Source organism: Muntiacus reevesi, chromosome 22, assembly GCF_963930625.1.
Source record: "Muntiacus reevesi chromosome 22, mMunRee1.1, whole genome shotgun sequence".
NCBI lineage: Eukaryota > Metazoa > Chordata > Mammalia > Artiodactyla > Cervidae > Muntiacus > Muntiacus reevesi.
In genome coordinates, this window is record NC_089270.1 from 6,651,827 (window position 1) to 6,671,044 (window position 19,218).

At 46.2% G+C, this 19,218-nt stretch overlaps 1 protein-coding gene across 3 annotated transcripts in view; it reads right to left on the bottom strand.

Annotated features, from left to right (window-relative positions):
- Positions 1-19,218, bottom strand: part of CC2D2A (coiled-coil and C2 domain containing 2A) — a 124,027-nt gene that overhangs the window by 95,262 nt on the left and 9,547 nt on the right. For 2 of the 3 annotated variants that reach the window (XM_065914094.1, XM_065914092.1), the window contains 2 exons: positions 18,702-18,785; positions 15,950-16,073 (listed from right to left, as the gene is read on the bottom strand). In XM_065914094.1, the coding sequence (XP_065770166.1) occupies positions 15,950-16,073; positions 18,702-18,785 (208 nt within the window). Of the gene's footprint in view, positions 1-15,949; positions 16,074-17,681; positions 17,768-18,701; positions 18,786-19,218 lie in introns of those variants that run through there. The other variant, XM_065914095.1, reaches the window with a different exon arrangement.

Sequence of the window (19,218 nt, forward strand, 5' to 3'; positions counted from 1 at the left end):
CAGCACCTTCTGGGCGCTTGGTGGACCAGCAAACACTCAGGCCAGACCCCAGACAGATCCACCGAATCAGAACCTGTAGGTGGAGCTGCCATCTGGGTGATTTTAAGATGTACTCAAGTTGGAGGACCCCCAGTTTAGAGAAGCAGAAGGTGTCTGAGGTTTTGGCCGAGCTAAGTATGGATCTGGGGCTCCTGAGAGAGAAAAAAGTGGAGGCATGCCAGCCTGGGAGGTACTGGTGAGGAGGGGGATTGGTTGACTTCTGTAAATCGGAGCTGGGACAAGCCTGAGATGCTGGCAGGATATGGGACGTGTACTGGTCCTGCATGTTGAGCTCCAGGAAGGGGGCCAGCGCCCGAGATGGAGACCGAGGAAGTGTGTCTACCCTGGTGATGCTGACATTTGAGAAAAACCTTTCCTGAGCGAGAGAGTGTGGAGAGAGGAGTTTTCTGGCCCCACAGCCATCTGCCCTGTTAAAGGAGGAAGGCTAACAAGTGAAAGAAGAAGAGAAGGCAAGATGCTCTGTCAGCAGGTGGCAGGCACAGTGGGGAGCGAGGAAGCCGTGCCGGGCAGAGCCCACCGCGCTGACCCCTCGCCTCTGCTTGTGCGGAAGAGGGGGCTGTTTCTGCAGCCGGTCACTCGGTGCCGAGGCCAAGTGTGCGTCCTTTCGTGTGACAGAAGGATGTAAAATCCTACTTCATCAGGTGCCAACCACCTGCCTGAGGCTTCCTCCATGCCTGCTGGAAGGCCTGAAATAATCATCTTGCACAAAGTCACGTCTTGCATGTGCAGGCTGAGGTTCAAGTTCTTTACAAGAATCTCCTTTAGTTCCATGAACAGGCCTTTGGCATTTTTTAAGCCAACTTTAAAAATCAAGTCATCATTTCCCATTTTAAAGGCCATCTACCCATGGTGGATCATGTCCCCATGTCAGAGTCCTAAGGCTTTTCCTGTCTCACATTTGTCACGTTTTGAATTCACGTATTTGTGTGGTTATTGCATTAATACCTTCTTCCTCCCCCCAGTTCTGCGGGCCCCAACCACACAGGGTGTGCACAGGTTAAGTGTCATTAAGTGTGAGTGGACCACCTAGGCGGATAGAGGATTTCTAGACTGGACCCCTGTTCGCTGGCTGATCACCCCCCATCTTCTGCTCCCAGAAAGAATCAGTCTTTGAACAAAAAAAAAAAAATACTCTTGCTTATTTACTATCCCTCCTCTTTTATTTTTAAAAGAGATCTAGTTTTTTAAGTTGACTTAAAATAGCTGCTGCCTACATGGAGATTGTTAGAATAATTTTATGAATTATTCTTTAAAAGAGATAAGATATCATTCATAAAATTATTCTAATGAGCTCCATGGGGCTTCCCTGATGGCTCAGTGGTGAAGAATCCACCCCCCAATGCAGGAGATGCAGGTGCGATCCTTGGATCAGAAAGATCCTCTGGAGCAGGAAATGGCAACCCACTCCAGTAGTCTTGCCTGGAGAATCCCACGGACGGAGGATCCTGGTAGGCTACAGTCCATGGGGGTTGCACAAAGAGTTGGACATGACTTAGCTCTAAGCTAACAACAAAATGACAGACATGGAGCTCATTAGAATAATTTTACATTATTTAAAAGAGACAAGATATTTTATTTAAAAACCACCTGCTCTGAATAACAAAACTGAAGGGGCTTCTTTAGCAAGTATTAGTTTAAAAAGTCTTGGAAAATGTTGAGGGGGTAAAAAGTAGTCCTTTCTCAATTTTTAGAAATAAACTCTGTGTTAGTGAAAGACAGTTGGAGGTACAGAGACTTCTAAATCCGTCCTCTACAGCTAGGTGGTGAGACGTTGTTCTCCCAGCCAGAATGTGACCTGCTTGATGGCGAGGACCCTGCTGGCGCCTTCGGTACCCGGCTCCTTGTAGCAGTAAGTCAATGAAAAGGAAACCACGTGGAGGGATGTGAAGGTGGGAGAGATGTCAGGCTGAAAGAGTGCGATGAAAATAATTCTTCGAATTTTGAAAGATTTGATTTGAGCATGTGCAAGAGCTTATGGACAGCGAGAGGATTTCAAGACATTCCGTTAAAAGTATATACATAATGTCCATTGGTATGAACTAGGGATATTTCGGCCAACGGGTGTTTTTCACCAGGGGCAGCAGGGGTTGTATTAATAGATTCGACAACACTTCCCTGGCCGCCCAGCAGACCTGTGAGCCTCAGAGCCTCATCAGCCTCATGTTTGCAAGTGTCTCCCAGATCTTCTCTGTGTCACCTTCTCTTGTCACCCACACTTACTACACCCCACGTCTCTCTCTTTACAGACTTCGTCAAACGATCAACACCGTCCATTTTTCTCTAAACAACTTCCATGACACTTGACTCCTCAGAAAACACACCCCCCCTTCTAATAAAAAAGGTGTTGCCCTTTGAAATAATTTTCCAATCTTCTCATCTACTGCCTCTGAGTTGATGTGACCTTGTTCCTATGGACAGGCTTCTAAGGTCTTCCCTCCACAATCTTGGACGTGCTCCCAGCACCCTGATTTGGACGTGCTCCCAGCATCCCGATTTGGAAGTGCTCCCAGCACCCTGATTTGGACGTACTCCCAGCACCCTGATTTGGGCTCCCAGCCTCTTGAACTGTGAGAACTCAAAGTCTGCTGTTCAAGTCATCCATCTATGATATTTCACTATAGCAGGATCAGCCAGCAGATACAGGGACCATCTGTCTGGGCAAGACCAGCCCCACCAGCTTCGCCGTTTGTGCCTGAGTTCCAGCATCATCGTGGTGATTTCGCAGGACAACGGGGCTTCCAACAGGGCTGGGTGAGACTCTGAAAAGTGGTGAAGAACCTCATAGATGCACTCTGACCCGGCCATTTCGCCTCGGGTTGAGCCTTCCACATTGCCTTGGCCAGAGTGGAAAAGGCAACAGAAGCATCAGGAGGGCCAAGCGCTGTGTGGGAGACGCCAGGGTGACCATCTCAAACAAGCTTCTCAGATTTCTAAAAGGAAAACAGTAGGTAAAGCTTCTGAGCTTGAAATGTTTTTGTGGCAGTTCATCTCTGACAGGGCATGAATACACATTCTACCCAACCCACTCGGGAGCGCTGGCTTAAGAGAATTCAGCTCAAGCATCAACTATGAAATCTTTCTCCCTGGGGCCTCCCAGGTGTCATGAGTGGTAAAGAACCCGCCTGCCAATGCAGGAGACATGAGGGACGTGGGTTCGACTCCTGGCTTGGGAAGATCCCCTGGAGGTGGGCATGGCAACCCACACCAGCCCACTCCAAACCTGCCCTGGTGGCCTCAGATGTAAAGATTCTATTTGCAATGCAGGAGATCCAGGTTCGATCCCTGGGTTGGGAAGATCCCCTGGAGAAGGGGAAGACTACCCACTCTAGTATTCTTGCCTGGAGAATCCCAAGGACAGAAGAGCCTGGAGGGCTACAGTCCATGGGGCTGCAAAGAGTTGGACGCGCAACTAAATGACTAGCAACAACAGAAAAGATGAAATGTCTTCTCTAGTGAGATGGAGATGACCAGGATTTTCCCACCCTCATGATCAGCTTTAACAAGCTTCAGAGAATTCCGAGCAGAGAAATAGGAGGTAAAGCTTCTGAAACTGCAAGAGTTTTGTAGGAGAAACAGGTCAGGGTTGGAAGAAGGAGATCAGAAGCTCAGGTTCAGCCGAGTAAAATTTGGGTTGTCTCAAAATAGTTCATGGACCTAACTAAATGGAAGGGCTGAAAAGAGGAAACTTCCGAAAGAAAATATAGGAGAAAATGTCCATGACCTTGGGTTTGGCAAAGAATTTTTAGATACAAACCACACTAGAAAAGAAGTGATAAGTTTGACTTCACCACGATTAACAACTTCTGTTTTGGAAAAGGGGGGCTTCCCTGGTGGCTCAGTGGTAAAGAATCTGCCTGCCAGGGCAGGAGACACGGGTTCGATCCCCGGTCCGGGAAGATCCCACATACCGTGGAGCAAATTAGCCTGTGCTTGAGAGCCTGGGCCTGCACCTGCTGAGCCCGTGAGCCACGACTACTGAAGCCTGTGCACCCTGGGGCCTGTGCTCTGCAATGAGAAGCCGCCGCAGTGAGAAGCCTGCACACCACAACGAGAGAGTATCCCCGCCCAACGCAACTAGAGAAAAGCCCACGCAGAACAAGACCCCGGCACAGCCAACATCAACAACCAAACACGATTATAAAACAAAGAAGATGAGAAGGGTAGACATGTGCTTGGAGACAATACTTGCTAACTATAGACCGGATGGAGTACTTGTGTCCAGAGCGTACAGAGAGCTCTTACAATTCCTCAGTAGGATGAAGCATCCAATTAATAATGTGTAAAAAAGTAAATAGGCAGTTTACTAAGATAACATACAAGCGGCTAATAAGCATCTGAAAAATACCCCATATCATTCATCACTAGGGAAATACGAGTTAAAAGCACAATGAAATAGCACCGTACATGCATTAAAAGGCTACAATGGAAGACAGATAAAATCAGTTGTTTTTAGGCAGTGAAGGAACAGAAACTCTTACAAACTGTTGGTGGGAAAGTTAAATGATACAGCCACTTGGTGAAACAGATTAGCAGTTTCCTATACAGTTAAATATATACATTCATCATATGACCCGGTTCACAGAAGCATGATTCATAATGGCCCCAAACTGGAAATAATCCAAATATCCATCACCAGGTGAATGTAAATAAAATGTATGTGCACATATCCAGATGATGGAATGGAACTTAGCAATAAGAAGGAACACAGTGTGGATATGTGCTCCCACGTTGATTATCTTGAAAAACATTTTGCTAAGGGAAAGGAGTCAAACACAAAGTGCTACATATTGTACGATTCTGTCTACGTGAAATGTCCAGAAAAGGCATATTTGCAGGAGTATATTTAAAACAAATCAGTGTTTGTCTAGGGCTGGGGGTGGCAGTGGCCACAAATAGGCATCATGGAACTTTCCGGAGTGATGAAAATGTCCTGAACCTGGATCGTAGTGATGGTTACACAGACCTAGACATTTACTAAACGTCATTGAATTGTACACTTACCATAGGTGAATTTTATGACATGCAAGTTATGCTTCCACAAGTCTATTAAAATGCGAGCTGTCTTACGCGATATGCAAACGTGGCTTTGAGTAGGTAGTTCACAGTTAGTCTGAATCCCAGACTGGAGATAAAAGTCGGGGACTGATCAGTTATACCTACAGTATCTAGAAGCTGGAACTGAAAGTATTGAGATGACAGAGAGAATGAATGTTGATTAAGGAAAGGGGGCTGAGCACCCAACTTAGGGGCTCCAACTATTAGAGGCTGGGGTGTAGGAACCCGAGAGGAGTGGGGAGGTCCAGCCAGGGAGGGAGAAGGAAGACCCAGGAGAGCGGTGTCCAGGAGCTGAGTGCAGGGGAGGGGAAGTGCGAGGTGTGGGGGGTGTGGCTGAAGGTCAAGGAAGGTAGATGAAGCGCTGACCCTAAGATTGAGCGAATGCGTGGTTCACAGGGACCTCGACAAGGATGGGGTCGACAGGGAGTGGGGATCTCAGTTAGAGGAGAAAGTTCAAGATTGCAGAAAGAATGGGAGTAGATGACCCTGGAGAAATTTTGCTACGACGGAGTTTTTGGGAAGATGCCTTTCTTGATAACTCATGACAAAGATGTGTGCGTGCTAAGTTCCTTCAGTCGTGTCTGACTTTTTGCAGCCCTGTGGACTGTAGCCTGCCAGTCTCCCTTGTCCATGGGATTTTCCAGGCAAGACTACTGGAAGGGGTTGCCATGCCTTCCTCCAGGGGATCTTCCCAATCCAGGGACCGAACCCACATCTCGTATGTCTCCTGCATTGGCAGTGGGTTCTTAACCACTATCACCATCTGGGAAGCCCAATGATAAAGATGGGTCTGTTTAATATTCTTTGAGTCCTTTTAAGAGATGGGCAGTCGGGTGTGGCCACAAGCAGAGACAGAGGAGAGGCTCTGTAGGCAGGGGGCAGGGCGTGCCATGCAGGGCACATGGAAAGGCATTGAGGTGGTCAGGAGGAGAAGACAGAAGCGGGTGAGGGCTTCGACCATGGCTTTTGTGGGATTTCTGAGGGAAAGAGAAGGCAGGGCAGGGTAAGCAGGTTCAGTTCAGTTCAGTTCGGTTGCTCAGTCGTGTCCGACTCTTTGCGACCCCATGAACTGCAGCATGCCAGGCCTCCCTGTCCATCACCAACTCCCAGAGTCCACCCAATGTCCATTGAGTTGGTGATGCTATCCAACCATCTCATCCTCTGTCATCCCCTTCTCCTCCTGCCCTCAATCTTTCCCAGCATCAGGGTCTTTTCAAATGAGTCAGCTCTTCACATCAGGTACCCAAAGTATTGGAGTTTCAGCTTCAACATCAGTCCTTCCAATGAATATTCAGGACTGATTTCCTTTAGGATGGACTGGTTGCATCTCCTTGCAGTCCAAGGGACTCTCAAGAGTCCTCTCCAGCACTACAGTTCAAAAGCATCAATTCTTCGGTGCTCAGTTTTCTTTATAGTCCAACTCTCACATCCATACATGACCACTGGAAAAACCATAGCCTTGACTAAACGGACCTTTGGTGACAAAGTAACATAAGCAGGTTAGGACGGGCCAGTTGGAGCTGTTCTGATGGGCTCTAAGGTACGGGGTGGTCCCTTGTTGCCGGGTACCTGGCCCTGCAATGATCCAGGCAGAGGACTCTTGCTTCCTGGGATTCGACTGGCCAGACCGAAGGGGTAAGGCTCTGGGTTGGTTAGTTAGCATTTCAGGCATGCTCCAGTCTGGGGTCTTTGCTGTCTCTAAATTTCTAAACAATTGGCTAGTGTCTCCCCAACCAGAAAGTTTTCTTTTTCTTTTAAGATGTCAAGCATAATATTCAGAAAAAAATGCTATCAAATATAGCGTACTATTTATTTTTACTTATATAAATATTTTACTTAGTACTATAATTCACCGCCCCTCCCAGTACCCTGTGAGGTCATGAGCTCCAGCGTGGATGAACTTTTGACAATTCCTACATCAGTGTGCATCCTCTGATTAGAATCTTCTTTCCTTTTCCAGCTGCTGGGCTCCAAGGCAGCTCCCAAGAGTAGCTCCTCTGGGTGGTTCTCTTTGTCTTGTACTGAACTTTATAACATTTGTTTCCTGGGTCAGTCTTTCCAGCTCTTGGTGACTTTTAAAAAGTATGCCTATAACAAATGATCTGTTTTTCTTTCATTTGCATCAAATTTCACTGGATTCTGAACTTTATTTGCAATCAATACTGAAAAATTGGCTCAGAAATGATGCTTTAATCAGAGAAACCAACACGAATGAATGGAAAACAGATGTCAGTAATGAAGAAATTTGTGTTCATAAGAAACTACTTATCATTTGATAGCTCCTCCCTTAAGAGATGGTGCAAGTTGGAATTACGGCAGAAATGTGTACTTTTTTCCTAAATGCTTATTTGATTTGGAACAAGTGCCCATTCAGCGCAATGCTATCTTTATTTGGAATGTCACTGACTATGTCGTTGACTATGTATATGTTTGAATAGCAATTAGAAGCCGAAGTTTTCAGTGCGTGGGTTTATACAGCTGTTCATCAGGGAGGCGGCCCCTCTGGGCATGTGCCTGGGGCAGTGGGGGACGCCAGATCATCAAGGATGCTTGTACCTAAGTATCTGAAGACAATCTGGACTTGACAACACTTGGAGTGCTGTAGCCTGTAGGGATGCTGCAGTATAGAGAAGGTCATAGGTTCAAGGTCAGGAGTTGGGGTCGTAGAATTGGGCACCAGGCCAGACCTATAAGAGGAAGTCAAAAATTTGGACCTAGGTGAGCAAGTTCAAGCTATAGTTTTTCCAGTAGTCATGTATGGATGTGAAAGTTGAACCATAAATATGGCTGAGTGCTGAAGAACTGACGCTTTTGAACTGTGGTGTTGGAGAAGACTCTTGAGAGTCCCCTGGGCAGCAAGGAGATGCAACCAGTCCATCCTAAAGGAAATCAGTCCTGCATAGTCATTGGAAGGACTGATGCTGAAGCTGAAGCTTCAATACTTTGGCCACCTGTGGCAAAGAGCTGACTCGTCCTGAGGCTGGAAAAGATTGAGGGCAGGGGAGAGGGGGACAACAGAGGATGAGATGGTTGGATGGCATCACCAGCTCAATGGACAGGAGTTTGAACAAACTCTGGGAGATGGTGAAGGACAGGGAAGCCTGGCGTGCCGCAGTCCATGGGGTCGCAGAGTCAGACACGACTTAGAGCGTGAACAACAGCAAGAGAGCCAGGAGACTTGGTTGGCAGGAGGCGGTGGGCTGGTGGCTGTGGTCATTGGGTGGTGAGTGAGCGCAGGAAACCAGAGCAGGACCACGAGTAAAGTACAGACAGCATTGCAGTTTCCCGGGGCAACCGTAGACCATTATCTTTAAAGACCAGAGTTAAGATTTGTGCGTCTAGAATGAGGCTGCAGTGCAGCAATTATTAACACCAATTCATTTAGTATCAATGCAATAACTTGTGGGAACTATATTCAATATCCTGTGATAAACCATAATGGAAAATATGAAAAGGAATGTATATATATGTACGATTGAATCACTTTGCTGTAGACCAGAAATTAACACAACATTGTAAATCAATGACACTTCAACAACAACAGCAATGGCAAAACCAAAAAGAACGGATTTTCCTGACGTGTGTAGACTGGAGTTTCAGTTCTGGCTCTACCATCTACAGCGGCTGGTTCTCTTTGAACCTGAATTTCCTAAACTATAAAACAACGCCTGATGACGGGGCTGCTCGGGGTAACGTAATGCATGTAAAGACAGTGCCTGCTTATGATCACCCTCACCCTCAGAAGAGGGAAATATTTGTGTTGGTTACTTAGCATGAAGTTCTTCTTCCAGCTGGAGAAGGTGACCATGTAGGTGCCAGGCCCTCTGCGGGGCGCTTGCTGTGTATCATCTGATTTCACTGTCATGACGGCTGCACGAAGCCAAGACTTTTATGATCTCCGTTTTATAAACGAGGCTCCTGCAGCTGAGGGAGTCTAGGTTGTTGCTCCAGGTCCCATGACCAAAAGTAGGGACAACAGTAGTGAGCCTGATTTCAGTGTCTCTGCTGTTGGGGAATGTTTGTGGACTTGAAATGTTTATTTCTCTTAATCTTGTGCAACATAATGGAGTAACCGTAAGAAAAGAGAATGAGGAATCTTGATGGGAATCTCATCAGAAAGCTTGCTGCCTGGCTTAGCACACTCTGAGAACATTCTCAGAGTTCAAGGTTGTCAGGTTTATCATCTGTTTCTTTCTCTCTCTCGAGTTCACGAGATTTATGATCTGTTTGTCTTTCTTTCTTTCATTCTTCCTTCCTTTCTTTCCTCTTTCACTCTCAGGGTTCAAGGATGCCAGATTTATCATTTGTTTGCCTCTTCCCTCTGTCCTTCCCTTCCTCCCCTTTCCCTCTGTCTCTTTTTCTCTTTCTGGGGGAGAGGAGGACAGTTCAGGTAAACAAGTAAGTGTCTAAGGAAGAAAAATACAATGAAATCATAAGAGCTTAAAACAGTTCCACAACTTCCTTAGCATAAACCTTTTTGGAATAGAGAAACCACTAAATCTGAGGTTTTGCCTAGAAAAAAGGTAGGTAAGCAGTGTTTATAAATCAGTCATGAGAAACAGCCTCTTAACCTTTTATTAGTCCCAGCCCAGGTTGGGGAGGGGTGCCAGAAGGGCTCAATATATGAAAATCAATCAATGTAACACACCTCATTAACAGAGCAAAGGCCAGAAACCACCCGATCACCTAAATGGATACAGAAAAAGCATCTGACAAAATTCAACGTCCTTTTATGATAAAAACATTCAACACACTCGGAATAGAAGGAAATTACTTCAACATGGTAAAGGTCATACATGAAAAGCCCACAACTGACATATTCAGTTGTGAAAAGCTGAAAGCACCTCCTCTAAGATGAGGAGCAAGGCAAGGAAGCCCCCCCACTTCTACTCAACACAGGGCTGCAAACCCAGACCCGAGCATCCGGCAAGAGCTGTAGGCTGTGTCCTCCTGCCTCATCCCCAGTGTGATGGTATTTGGAGGCAGGGCCTTTGGGAGGTGATTAGGTCATGAGAGGGGAGAGCTGTCACGAATGGGATTAGTGCCCTTATGAAAAGACCCCAGAGAGTTCCCTTGCCCCTTCTGCCATGTGAGAGCACAAGAAGAAGACAGCCACTTATGAACCAAAAAGGAGACCCTCCTTACCAGACACCATATCTGCTGGTGCCTTTATCTTGGATTTCTCAGGCTTCAGAACAGTGAGAAATAAATTTCTGCTGCTAATAAGCTCCCCAGTCTAGAGTACTAACAGAGCCAATAGACTATAAGTTACAAAAGGCATCCAAATTGGAAAGAAAGAAGTAAAATTATCTCTGTGTGCAGATGACATGGCCTTTTAAAAAATATTTATTTATTTGTTTTAATTGGAGGATAATTACATTATAATATTGTGATGGTTTTTGTCATACATCAACGTGAATCGGCCACAGGCACACTGTGTCCTCCTGAACGCTTCTCCCACCTCCCTCCCCACCATATCCCTCTAGGATGTCACAGAGCACTGGCTTTGGGTTCCCTGCATTATGGACCAAACCCCCACTGGCTATCTATTTTACACACAGTAATGTGTATGTTTCAATGCTCTTCTCTCAAATCACCCCATCCTCTCCTTCCCCTAACGTGTCCAAAAGTCTCTTCTTTACATCTGTGTCTCCTTTGATGCTCTGCATGTAGGATCATCCGTACTATCTTTCTAGATCCCATATATAAGCATTAATATGCGGTATTTGTATTTCTCTTTCTGACTTAACTTCGATCTGTATAATAGGCTCTAGGTTCACCCACCTCATTAGAAGTGACTCATGTGTATTCCTTTTTATAGTTGAGTAATATTCCACTGTGCATATATACCACAACTTCCTTATCCATTCATCTACGGATGGACATCTAGGTTGCTCCCATGTCCTAGTTATTGTAAATAATACTGCAATGAACACTGGGGGAACATAGGTCTTTTTCAATTCTGGTTTCCTCGGGGTATAAGATGACATGGTCTTATATAGAGAAAATCCTAAAGATTCCGCACAAATACACACACACACACACACACACACACAGAGAGGTATGCATGCACAAACTGTGGAAACAAATAAGCAAATTCAGCAAAGTTGCAGCATAGAAAATGCATATGCAAAAATCAGTTGTGTTTCTATACACTAACAATGAAACATCTAAAAAAAGGAAACTAAGAAAACGGTTACATTTACAATAGCATGAAAACAATGAACACTTAGGAATGGATTTAACCAAAGAGGGGAAACACTTGCACACTGTAAACTGTAAAACACTGCTGAGAGAAATTAAAGAAGACACAAATAAAAGGAAAATCATCTCTATTCATGGACTGGAATGCTTAATACTTTAAATACTTTACATTAAAATGTCAATACTACTGAAGGCAATCAATAGATTTAATGCAATACCTATCACAATCTCAATGGTATTTTTCTCATTAAAAATTCATCCTAAAATTCATCTGGAATATTAAGGGACCCTGAAATAGCCAAACCAATTTTGAAAAAGAAGAACAAAATTGCAGGCTCAGACTTCATGATTTGAAAGCATTACAAAGCTACAGCAAATAAAACAGTGTGGTACTGGCATAAAGACAGACATATAGACCAATAAAATAGAATAGAGAACTCAGAAATAAAACCTGGCAGATATGGTCAAATAATCTTCAACAAGGATGTGAAGATCACTCATTAGGGAAAAGATAGTATCTTCAACAAATGGTGATGGGAAACTTGCTATTCCCATGGAAAAGAATGAAGTTGACCCTTACCTTACACAATAAACTCAAAATGGATTGAAGACATAAATGTAAGACCTAAAATTATAAAATTTCTAGAAAGACACAGAGGAAGTCTTCTGACATTGAGACTGGTAATGATTTCTTGGATGTGACACCAAAATCATAGTCAACAAAGACTAAAATAGACAAAGGCTAAAGTAGACAAAGGCTAACATACTTCAAACTTCTGTGCCTTGAAGGACACAGTGAACAGAGAAGACGAAGTGTGGAGTGGAAGCGAATATTTACAAATCATATATCTGATAAGCGATTATTGCCCAGAATATGTAAGCAACTCTAATCCAACAATAATAATAAGAAAGCAAGTAATTTGATCAGAAAATGGGCAAACAATAGGCCTTTCTGAAATGATGATAAACAAATGGTCAACAAACATATGAAAAGATGGTCCATATCACTACTCATTAGAAAAACACAAGTAAAACCACAGTGATATATCATCTCACACCAATGAGGGTGGTTACTATTAAAAAACAAACAAACAAACAAAAGGAAAACAACCAGTGTTGGTGAAGATACGGAAAAATTGTAAGCTTTGTGTGTTATTGGTGGAAGTGTAAAATTTTGACGCGCCCAGTATGGAAAACAGTAATGATGGTTTCCTCAAAAAATTCAAAATAGAAATGCCATATTTGTTCTTGCTCGTGTTTAGTCATGTCCAAGTCTTTGTGACCCTATAGACCATACCCCACCAGGCTCCTCTATCAATGGGATTCTCCAGGCAAGAATAATGGCGTGGGTTGCCATTTCCTTCTCCAGGGGATCTTCCCGACCCAGGGGTCAAACTCACATCTTTTGCACTGGCAGGCGAATTCTTTGCCACTGAAACACCTGGGAAGCCCAGAAACACCATAGGAACCAGCAATTTCACTTCTTGGTATACATCCAAAAAAAAATTAAAAGTAGGCTCTTGAAGAGGTATTTGCATGTTCATATTGAAAACAGCATTATTAGCAACAGTCAAGAGGGAGAAGCAACCCAAAAGTCCATGAAGGATAAATGGATAAGCCAAGGGTAGTCTATACATGGGATATTATTCAGCCTCAAAAGGGGTCCCTGTCACAAGCTACAATGTGGATGAACCTTGAAAACATGATGCCAAGTGAAGTTAGCCAGTCACAAAGACAAATACTGTATGATTCCACTTACACTAGGTATCTCTGTGTGTGCATGCTCAGGTGCTTCAGTTGGGTCTGACTCTTTGCGACACTATGGAATGGAGTCCACCAGGCTCCTCTGTCCATGGGATTCTCCGGGCAAGAATACTGGAGTGGGTTGCCATTTTCTTCTCCAGGGGATCTTCCCAACCCTGGGACCAAACCCAGGTCTCTTGCATCTCCTGTGCTGCAAGTGGATTCCTTACCATTGAGCCACCAGGGAAGCCCAAGACATATCTAAAGTCATCAAATTCACTGAAGCAGAGAGTAGAATGGTGGTTTCTAGGGCCCCAGGGAGGTGAAAGGGGGAGTTACTCTTTAACAGGGATAGCATTTCAATTTTACAAAATGAACTAGTTCTGGAGATCTATCGCACAACAGCGTGAATATAGGTAATTCTACTGAACTGTATCTTGAAAAACGATTGAGATGGAAAATTTTATGTTTTTTTAAAATAATTAAAAATACTCTGGCAAATACAAGAAAGAAAAAAAAAATGTGGCAAAATCTTGTTAATCCTTGGATAAGATATGCTTCACTATACTTTTTACTTCTGTGTAGCTTTGAATCTTCATAATGAAGAATAGGGTTCCCCAAGGGTACTATGTTTAGGATTTTCGGCAGTTGCCTTGGTGACATCAGATTTACTTTGAGAATATCCAAGTTCCTTTGATAACCATACATATACAACCTAACAGATGAGCTGAAATGTTGTTAGTATAGGAAATAAGGTCACGTTTCCAGTTTCACTGGGGAAAAAATAAGAACAGGGGTTGAGTAGAAAACATGCTTGCATGATAGAAATCCCTTTCGCTAAAAAATCATGCCACTTGCAGAGACATGGGTGGGAAATCCCATGGACAGAGGAGTCTGGTGGGCTACCGACCAAAGGGTCACAGAGAGTTAGACATGACTGAAGCAACGTAAAATAGGCGGCTAATGAGAACTTACTGTATAGCACAGGTGTGTGCGTGTTTAGCTGCTCAGCCGTGTCCGACTCTTTGCGACACCGTGGGCTGCAGCCCGCCAGGCTCCCCTGTCCCTGGGATGCTCCAGGCAAGGATCCTGGAGTGGGTTGCCATGCCCTCCTCCAGGGTATAGCACAGGGAACTCTACTTAATGCTCTGTGGTCACGTGAATGGGAAGGGACATTTAAAAAGAGGGGATATATGTATATATGGATATATGTATACATGCTGGAGTGGGTTGCCATTTCAATCTCCAATTTAGAATGCTAATGCATATTATTTAAACATCCAAGGCAGCACACACTATTTAAAATGCTTGTTCATCCTCTTTTTGGTTTGATCCTCACAATCACCCCCGTGGTGACACGGAAACATTATCTCCCCTATTTTAGAAAGAAGGAAGGAATTCACTTTTCACAGAGCCTTTATTCCTGGACACACTCTGACATTTTCCCCCCCCTTGAACTTAAAAATATTTAAAACAATTAAATATTCCATGGTTGTGCTATGGACTGAAGTGTCCCCACAACATTTATAAGTTGAAGCTCTGACCCTCAGTGTGACTGTATTTGGGGATAGGGCCTCTAAAGAGGTCATGAAGAGGTCATATGGTGGGGCCCTGATGCAAAAGGGTTAGTGTCCTTCTAGGAGGAGACACCAGAGGGAATACACAGGGAGATGGCAGTCACCTACAAGACAGGAAGGGAGGCCTCAGTGGAAACTGACCCCGTGGGCACCTTGGTCAGAGACTTCCAGCCTCCAGGATTTGTGAGAAAATGAAAGCTTGGTGCTTTTGAACCGTCCAGTCTACGGTATAGTATATTAGGGCAGCCTGCACACACTAAGATAAACTGTCACCTTCAGTAATGAATAATTCTGTGCATTCAGGAACAGAAGCAGCTGCGTGGGCTAAAGCGTGGTTCTGTTATAGTCGTTTGTTCCAGTCCCATTGCGTTATTGCTCTTGGACGCGAACCGCATTTTTCTTAGGGTCGGACTTCAGATGAGCTTGCTTCCAAAAGCTAATTTCCAGTAGGTACTTTACTCCCCAGCTTAGCTACAGGGAAGTAGGGTAACAGCTGAGTAATAACTATGTAGCAGTTAAGAAGTGTAACACACTTTCTTCTCTGGTCTAATCCACTGATCAAAAACAGCAACAGGGACTTCCCTGGTGGGCCAGTGGCTAAGATTCCCCAATGCAGGGAGCCCAGTTCAATCCCTGGTCAGGGAACTAGATCCCACATGCCACAACCAGAGACCCTGCGTGCTGCAACAAAGATCTAAGATCCCACGTGTCACAATTAAGACCCGAAGCAGCCAAATAATTAATAGTTTTTTTTTTTTAGAGCAACAAGTGAGGGGTTATAATTTTCCCTACAATGAGCAGATAATGAATGACGGCCACTGTGATGAGCAAGAGTAATCCTGTGGTAAAATACAGGCCATGGTTCCTGGGGTGGAAATTGAGTGTGTTTGTGTCGTGGGAGGGGTTGGGGGAAGAGGTAAGAGAAGGGGTCCTCAAGCGGCAAGGTCTCCAAGAGCCTCAGAGACATCCTCAGATTTTCCGACATCTGATTCCAGTCCCATCATTGACAAATATGCCTTGCTATTTCACCTGCCTTTGAATTTCTACCTATCTGATTATTTGCACCATTTCTATTTCACTGAGCGCTTCCAAAATTCTGTAGCTATGTAACTATGCCTGTGGTTGTATCCTGTCTTCCAGACAGATGCTAACCTAGAAATTTACTCTCAGAACTGGGGTGAGTGTTGTGCAGGGTGGTGGACACGTACCAAAATAAAAAACAATTCCCCTGAGAAGTCCCCGTGTTGCTCTGTGCTGATCACAGGAGACAGCAGATAAATACTGAATGAACTGAATGCAGAGACACTTACTCCGGGCGCCCCGCCGGCTCGTCATGCCCAGGAGGCGGGTGTCAGAGCCCTCTTGCACGGGCTCCTGCTGGTCGTCCACAGGGGATTTTTCCGACACCATTTCCTCGCGGCCGGCAGCCGGCAGCTGTGGGCAGAGGGTCAGAGGTTGTGGCTCCCAGGGCTTTGGTTGACTCAGATCCTGTCTCAGGATGAAGTGGGTCACTTAGCAAAAGGACAGGCCCCGATCCTACTCAGATCTAGATAATCATGGTCTCTGCCACCTGGGTCGCTGTGGTCAGCACCCCCTTACCCCACAGGAAGCGGTGGTGATCCTGACTTTCTCTAAGAGGTTTCTTGTTGGAGAGAGTGACCCAGGCACCCTAAAATAAAATGAGTGTTTTCACTTTTTCTAGGTACAATGCATAGCATTCTGTAGAAATTTGGAGGAAAGGGAACTAGAAAAATAATTATCGAACTACTTGATCCCAGCTTCAACTCATTTGGTGAGAGAGTATGTGTCTGACTCTTTGCGACCCCATGGATTACAGCCCACCAGACTCCCCTGTCCTTGGGGTTCTCCAGGCAAGAACACTGGAGTGGGTTGCCATTTCCTACTCCAGGGGATCTTCCTGACCCAGGGATCGAACCTGCTTCTGCTGTATTGGCAGGCGGATACTTTACCACTGAACCACCAGGGAAACCAATTTGAAAGAAGCAGTCAAAATGTCCTGGGTTAAGCTAAGGCCAAGACCAGCCTCTGACTCCTCCCCCAGACTTTTAGAGGAGGATGGGCAGGTGAGCAGAAGGAGCAATGAAGGCCACAGGTGAGGTGAGTGAGTGATGGCCTCTGGACCAGCCAAAGGCTGGCCTCTGAACCCCGATGTACAGCGGGACTCTGGGTGAGTTAGTGAACTGCCTACCTTCCTTCCTCACTGTAAACGAAGGGAAACAAAAGGCCCATTCACTGAGATGCTGCTACCTATCAGGCACTTGGTAAACCACTGACATTCTGACTTAAACGAATGTCCTGGAGTAGACCTGAGATATCTGATTAAAAAAAAAAAAAAATCCCCTGGTGATTCTGACGTGCCACTGGGGTTAGAAACCCTCCCCCAGATTTCTCACAAAGCCCGGAAGACTGCACGTGGTCTGTGATCAGGGCTCCTGCGCAGTGGAGGAATGAGACCTGTCTCTGGAAAGCGCACGCCTGGGACTGCCTTCTCTCCATCCCCACGCCTTCCTCCGGCTCAGTCTAAGCTGCACATCCACCCTGGTCACCCCCGCTCACTGTGAGCTGGCCTTGGAGCTGGGGACTTGAGCTCCTTGCTTCTGCACTGGCTCACCTGCTGCCTCCGTGGGGCTCCCTGGCCCCGGGCTGGCCCTGCAGGAAGGGTTAAAGCTCCCTGAGTGGCCGGGGACCAGCCTTCTGGCCGGGTACCACTTCCCTCCCCCGCCACCCCCACCGGCCCGCTCCATCCACCAGCAGAGAAGGAGGCGCCTCGGCCCGGTTTATCCCAATGGGATGGTGCTGGGTGGGGGGAGGGAGGCTGGAAAGGGGGTCTCTCTCCAGACTTCAGCTCTCACACTGCCCCCCCACCTCCAGGCAGCCCCGTCACGTGACTGCTGGCTCAAAATGGCGCTCCCTCCTCCTCCCTTGCTGGCATCTGGATTTTCCCGAGCAAACCGCCCCTCCACGAGATCTTTCCTGCCTCCCTCCGCAGGGGACGACTCCTTTGCAAGGGCATCTATTTACCTTGAGAAGGTGGACCTTGCTCCGGGATGCTCCCAGCCAGGGAGGGCAATTTCTGAAGCAGAGCAGGGCCAGGGGAGGGACCACCAGCCAGCACTCCGCCCGGGAGAAGGGGGTTGGCCTCTGGTTTAGACCAAGGCGGAATCTGGGCTTGGAGTTGGGGAAAGTGGGAGTTCCCAGGATTTGTTATCCTGCACTGCCATCTACTGCACATCTTAGTTTATGGCCTTTGATGATGTCGACTTAAAAAAAAAAAAAAGATGCACAATTTGGGAGCTGCCAGTTAAGTTTTATTTGGGCCAAAATGAGGACTGCAGCCTGGGAGACAGCACCTCTGAAAGCTGCTCCAAAGAGAGAGGGGGAAAAGACGGTATATCCTTGATTTTGGTGAAGGGTGGGTACATGCAATCAAGCATTTTTTTTTTTTTTTGTAGAAAGTTTCTGCTGGTTTCGTAAAGCTTCTGCTAGTCATGAGAAACAGTCGTCACCATGAAGGAGTTTACTGCTTTTCTAGATACAAGGAGATATAAGAAGTGGGTTCATAAAATCAGCTCCAGAGAACATGTGACTATCTAAAGACCTAGCCTGCCAGTTTCCCAGAGCACAGAGCGCCTCACGTCTGCTCTCCACCTTGAACTCCTGTAGGGGATGTTGGAGGTCAGTGGCTACAGCGGCACATGCTTTAATCCTGGTAGAGGCAGATGGCAAGCAGCCACGGCAAGTGCCGATTTGTGGTTGACAATGACGGTACTGAAGCGCCTCTTTCCAGCATTTCTAAACTTCTCTCCAGGGATGCGAGAAACCTTAGGGGAAAGATGCTCCAAACACTGCCCATGGCTTCACGGTGAGGGTCACCCATGAAGCCCTACACGGGGTCCTTCACCTGGACCACCCACCCGCATCCCTGTCTCCTCCAGAGAAACCCAAGTGCTGGTACCCGCGGGAGGCTGCGTGACCCCTCCGTATGCGGTGGGCTCTTAACCGACAGCCCAGTAGGCAGACGCGGGCTTCTGCCACCCCTACCTGCTTCTTTCTTTTTTGTCTTGGAACCTTCGAGGGCTTCTTCTGTCTTTCCTCTTCTGCATCCTCACCGTTGTCAACGAACTCCTTTGTGGAAATGCAAATGGAAGTGTGGTCACATAGTGTGTACGTGTAAATCGGGAAAAGATGGTAAGAGAGAAAGACGAGTGGGATTCTTGGGTGTTCCGATGACCGCCCTGGCCTGGACCCCACACCCACTAATGCTGAATGTGGTGAAAGGGCAGCTGACGGAGCTACACAGCCACCATCTGCTTTGCTGCAAAGAGACACGTTCTTGAAAAGTTGTATCCAAATGGAAAGATGGTCAGTGGGAAGGTGTTGGAGATTCCATGGCCCCAGGTGCGCATTCAGGCCTAGGGCATTAACGGGGTGCTTACTAGGTTCTAGGGGGCTTTCCTTGTGGCTCAGATGGTAAAAGAATCCACCTGCAATGCGGGAGACTTGGGTTCGATCCCTGGGTTGGGAAGATGCCCTGGAGAAGGAAAAGGCTACCCGCTTC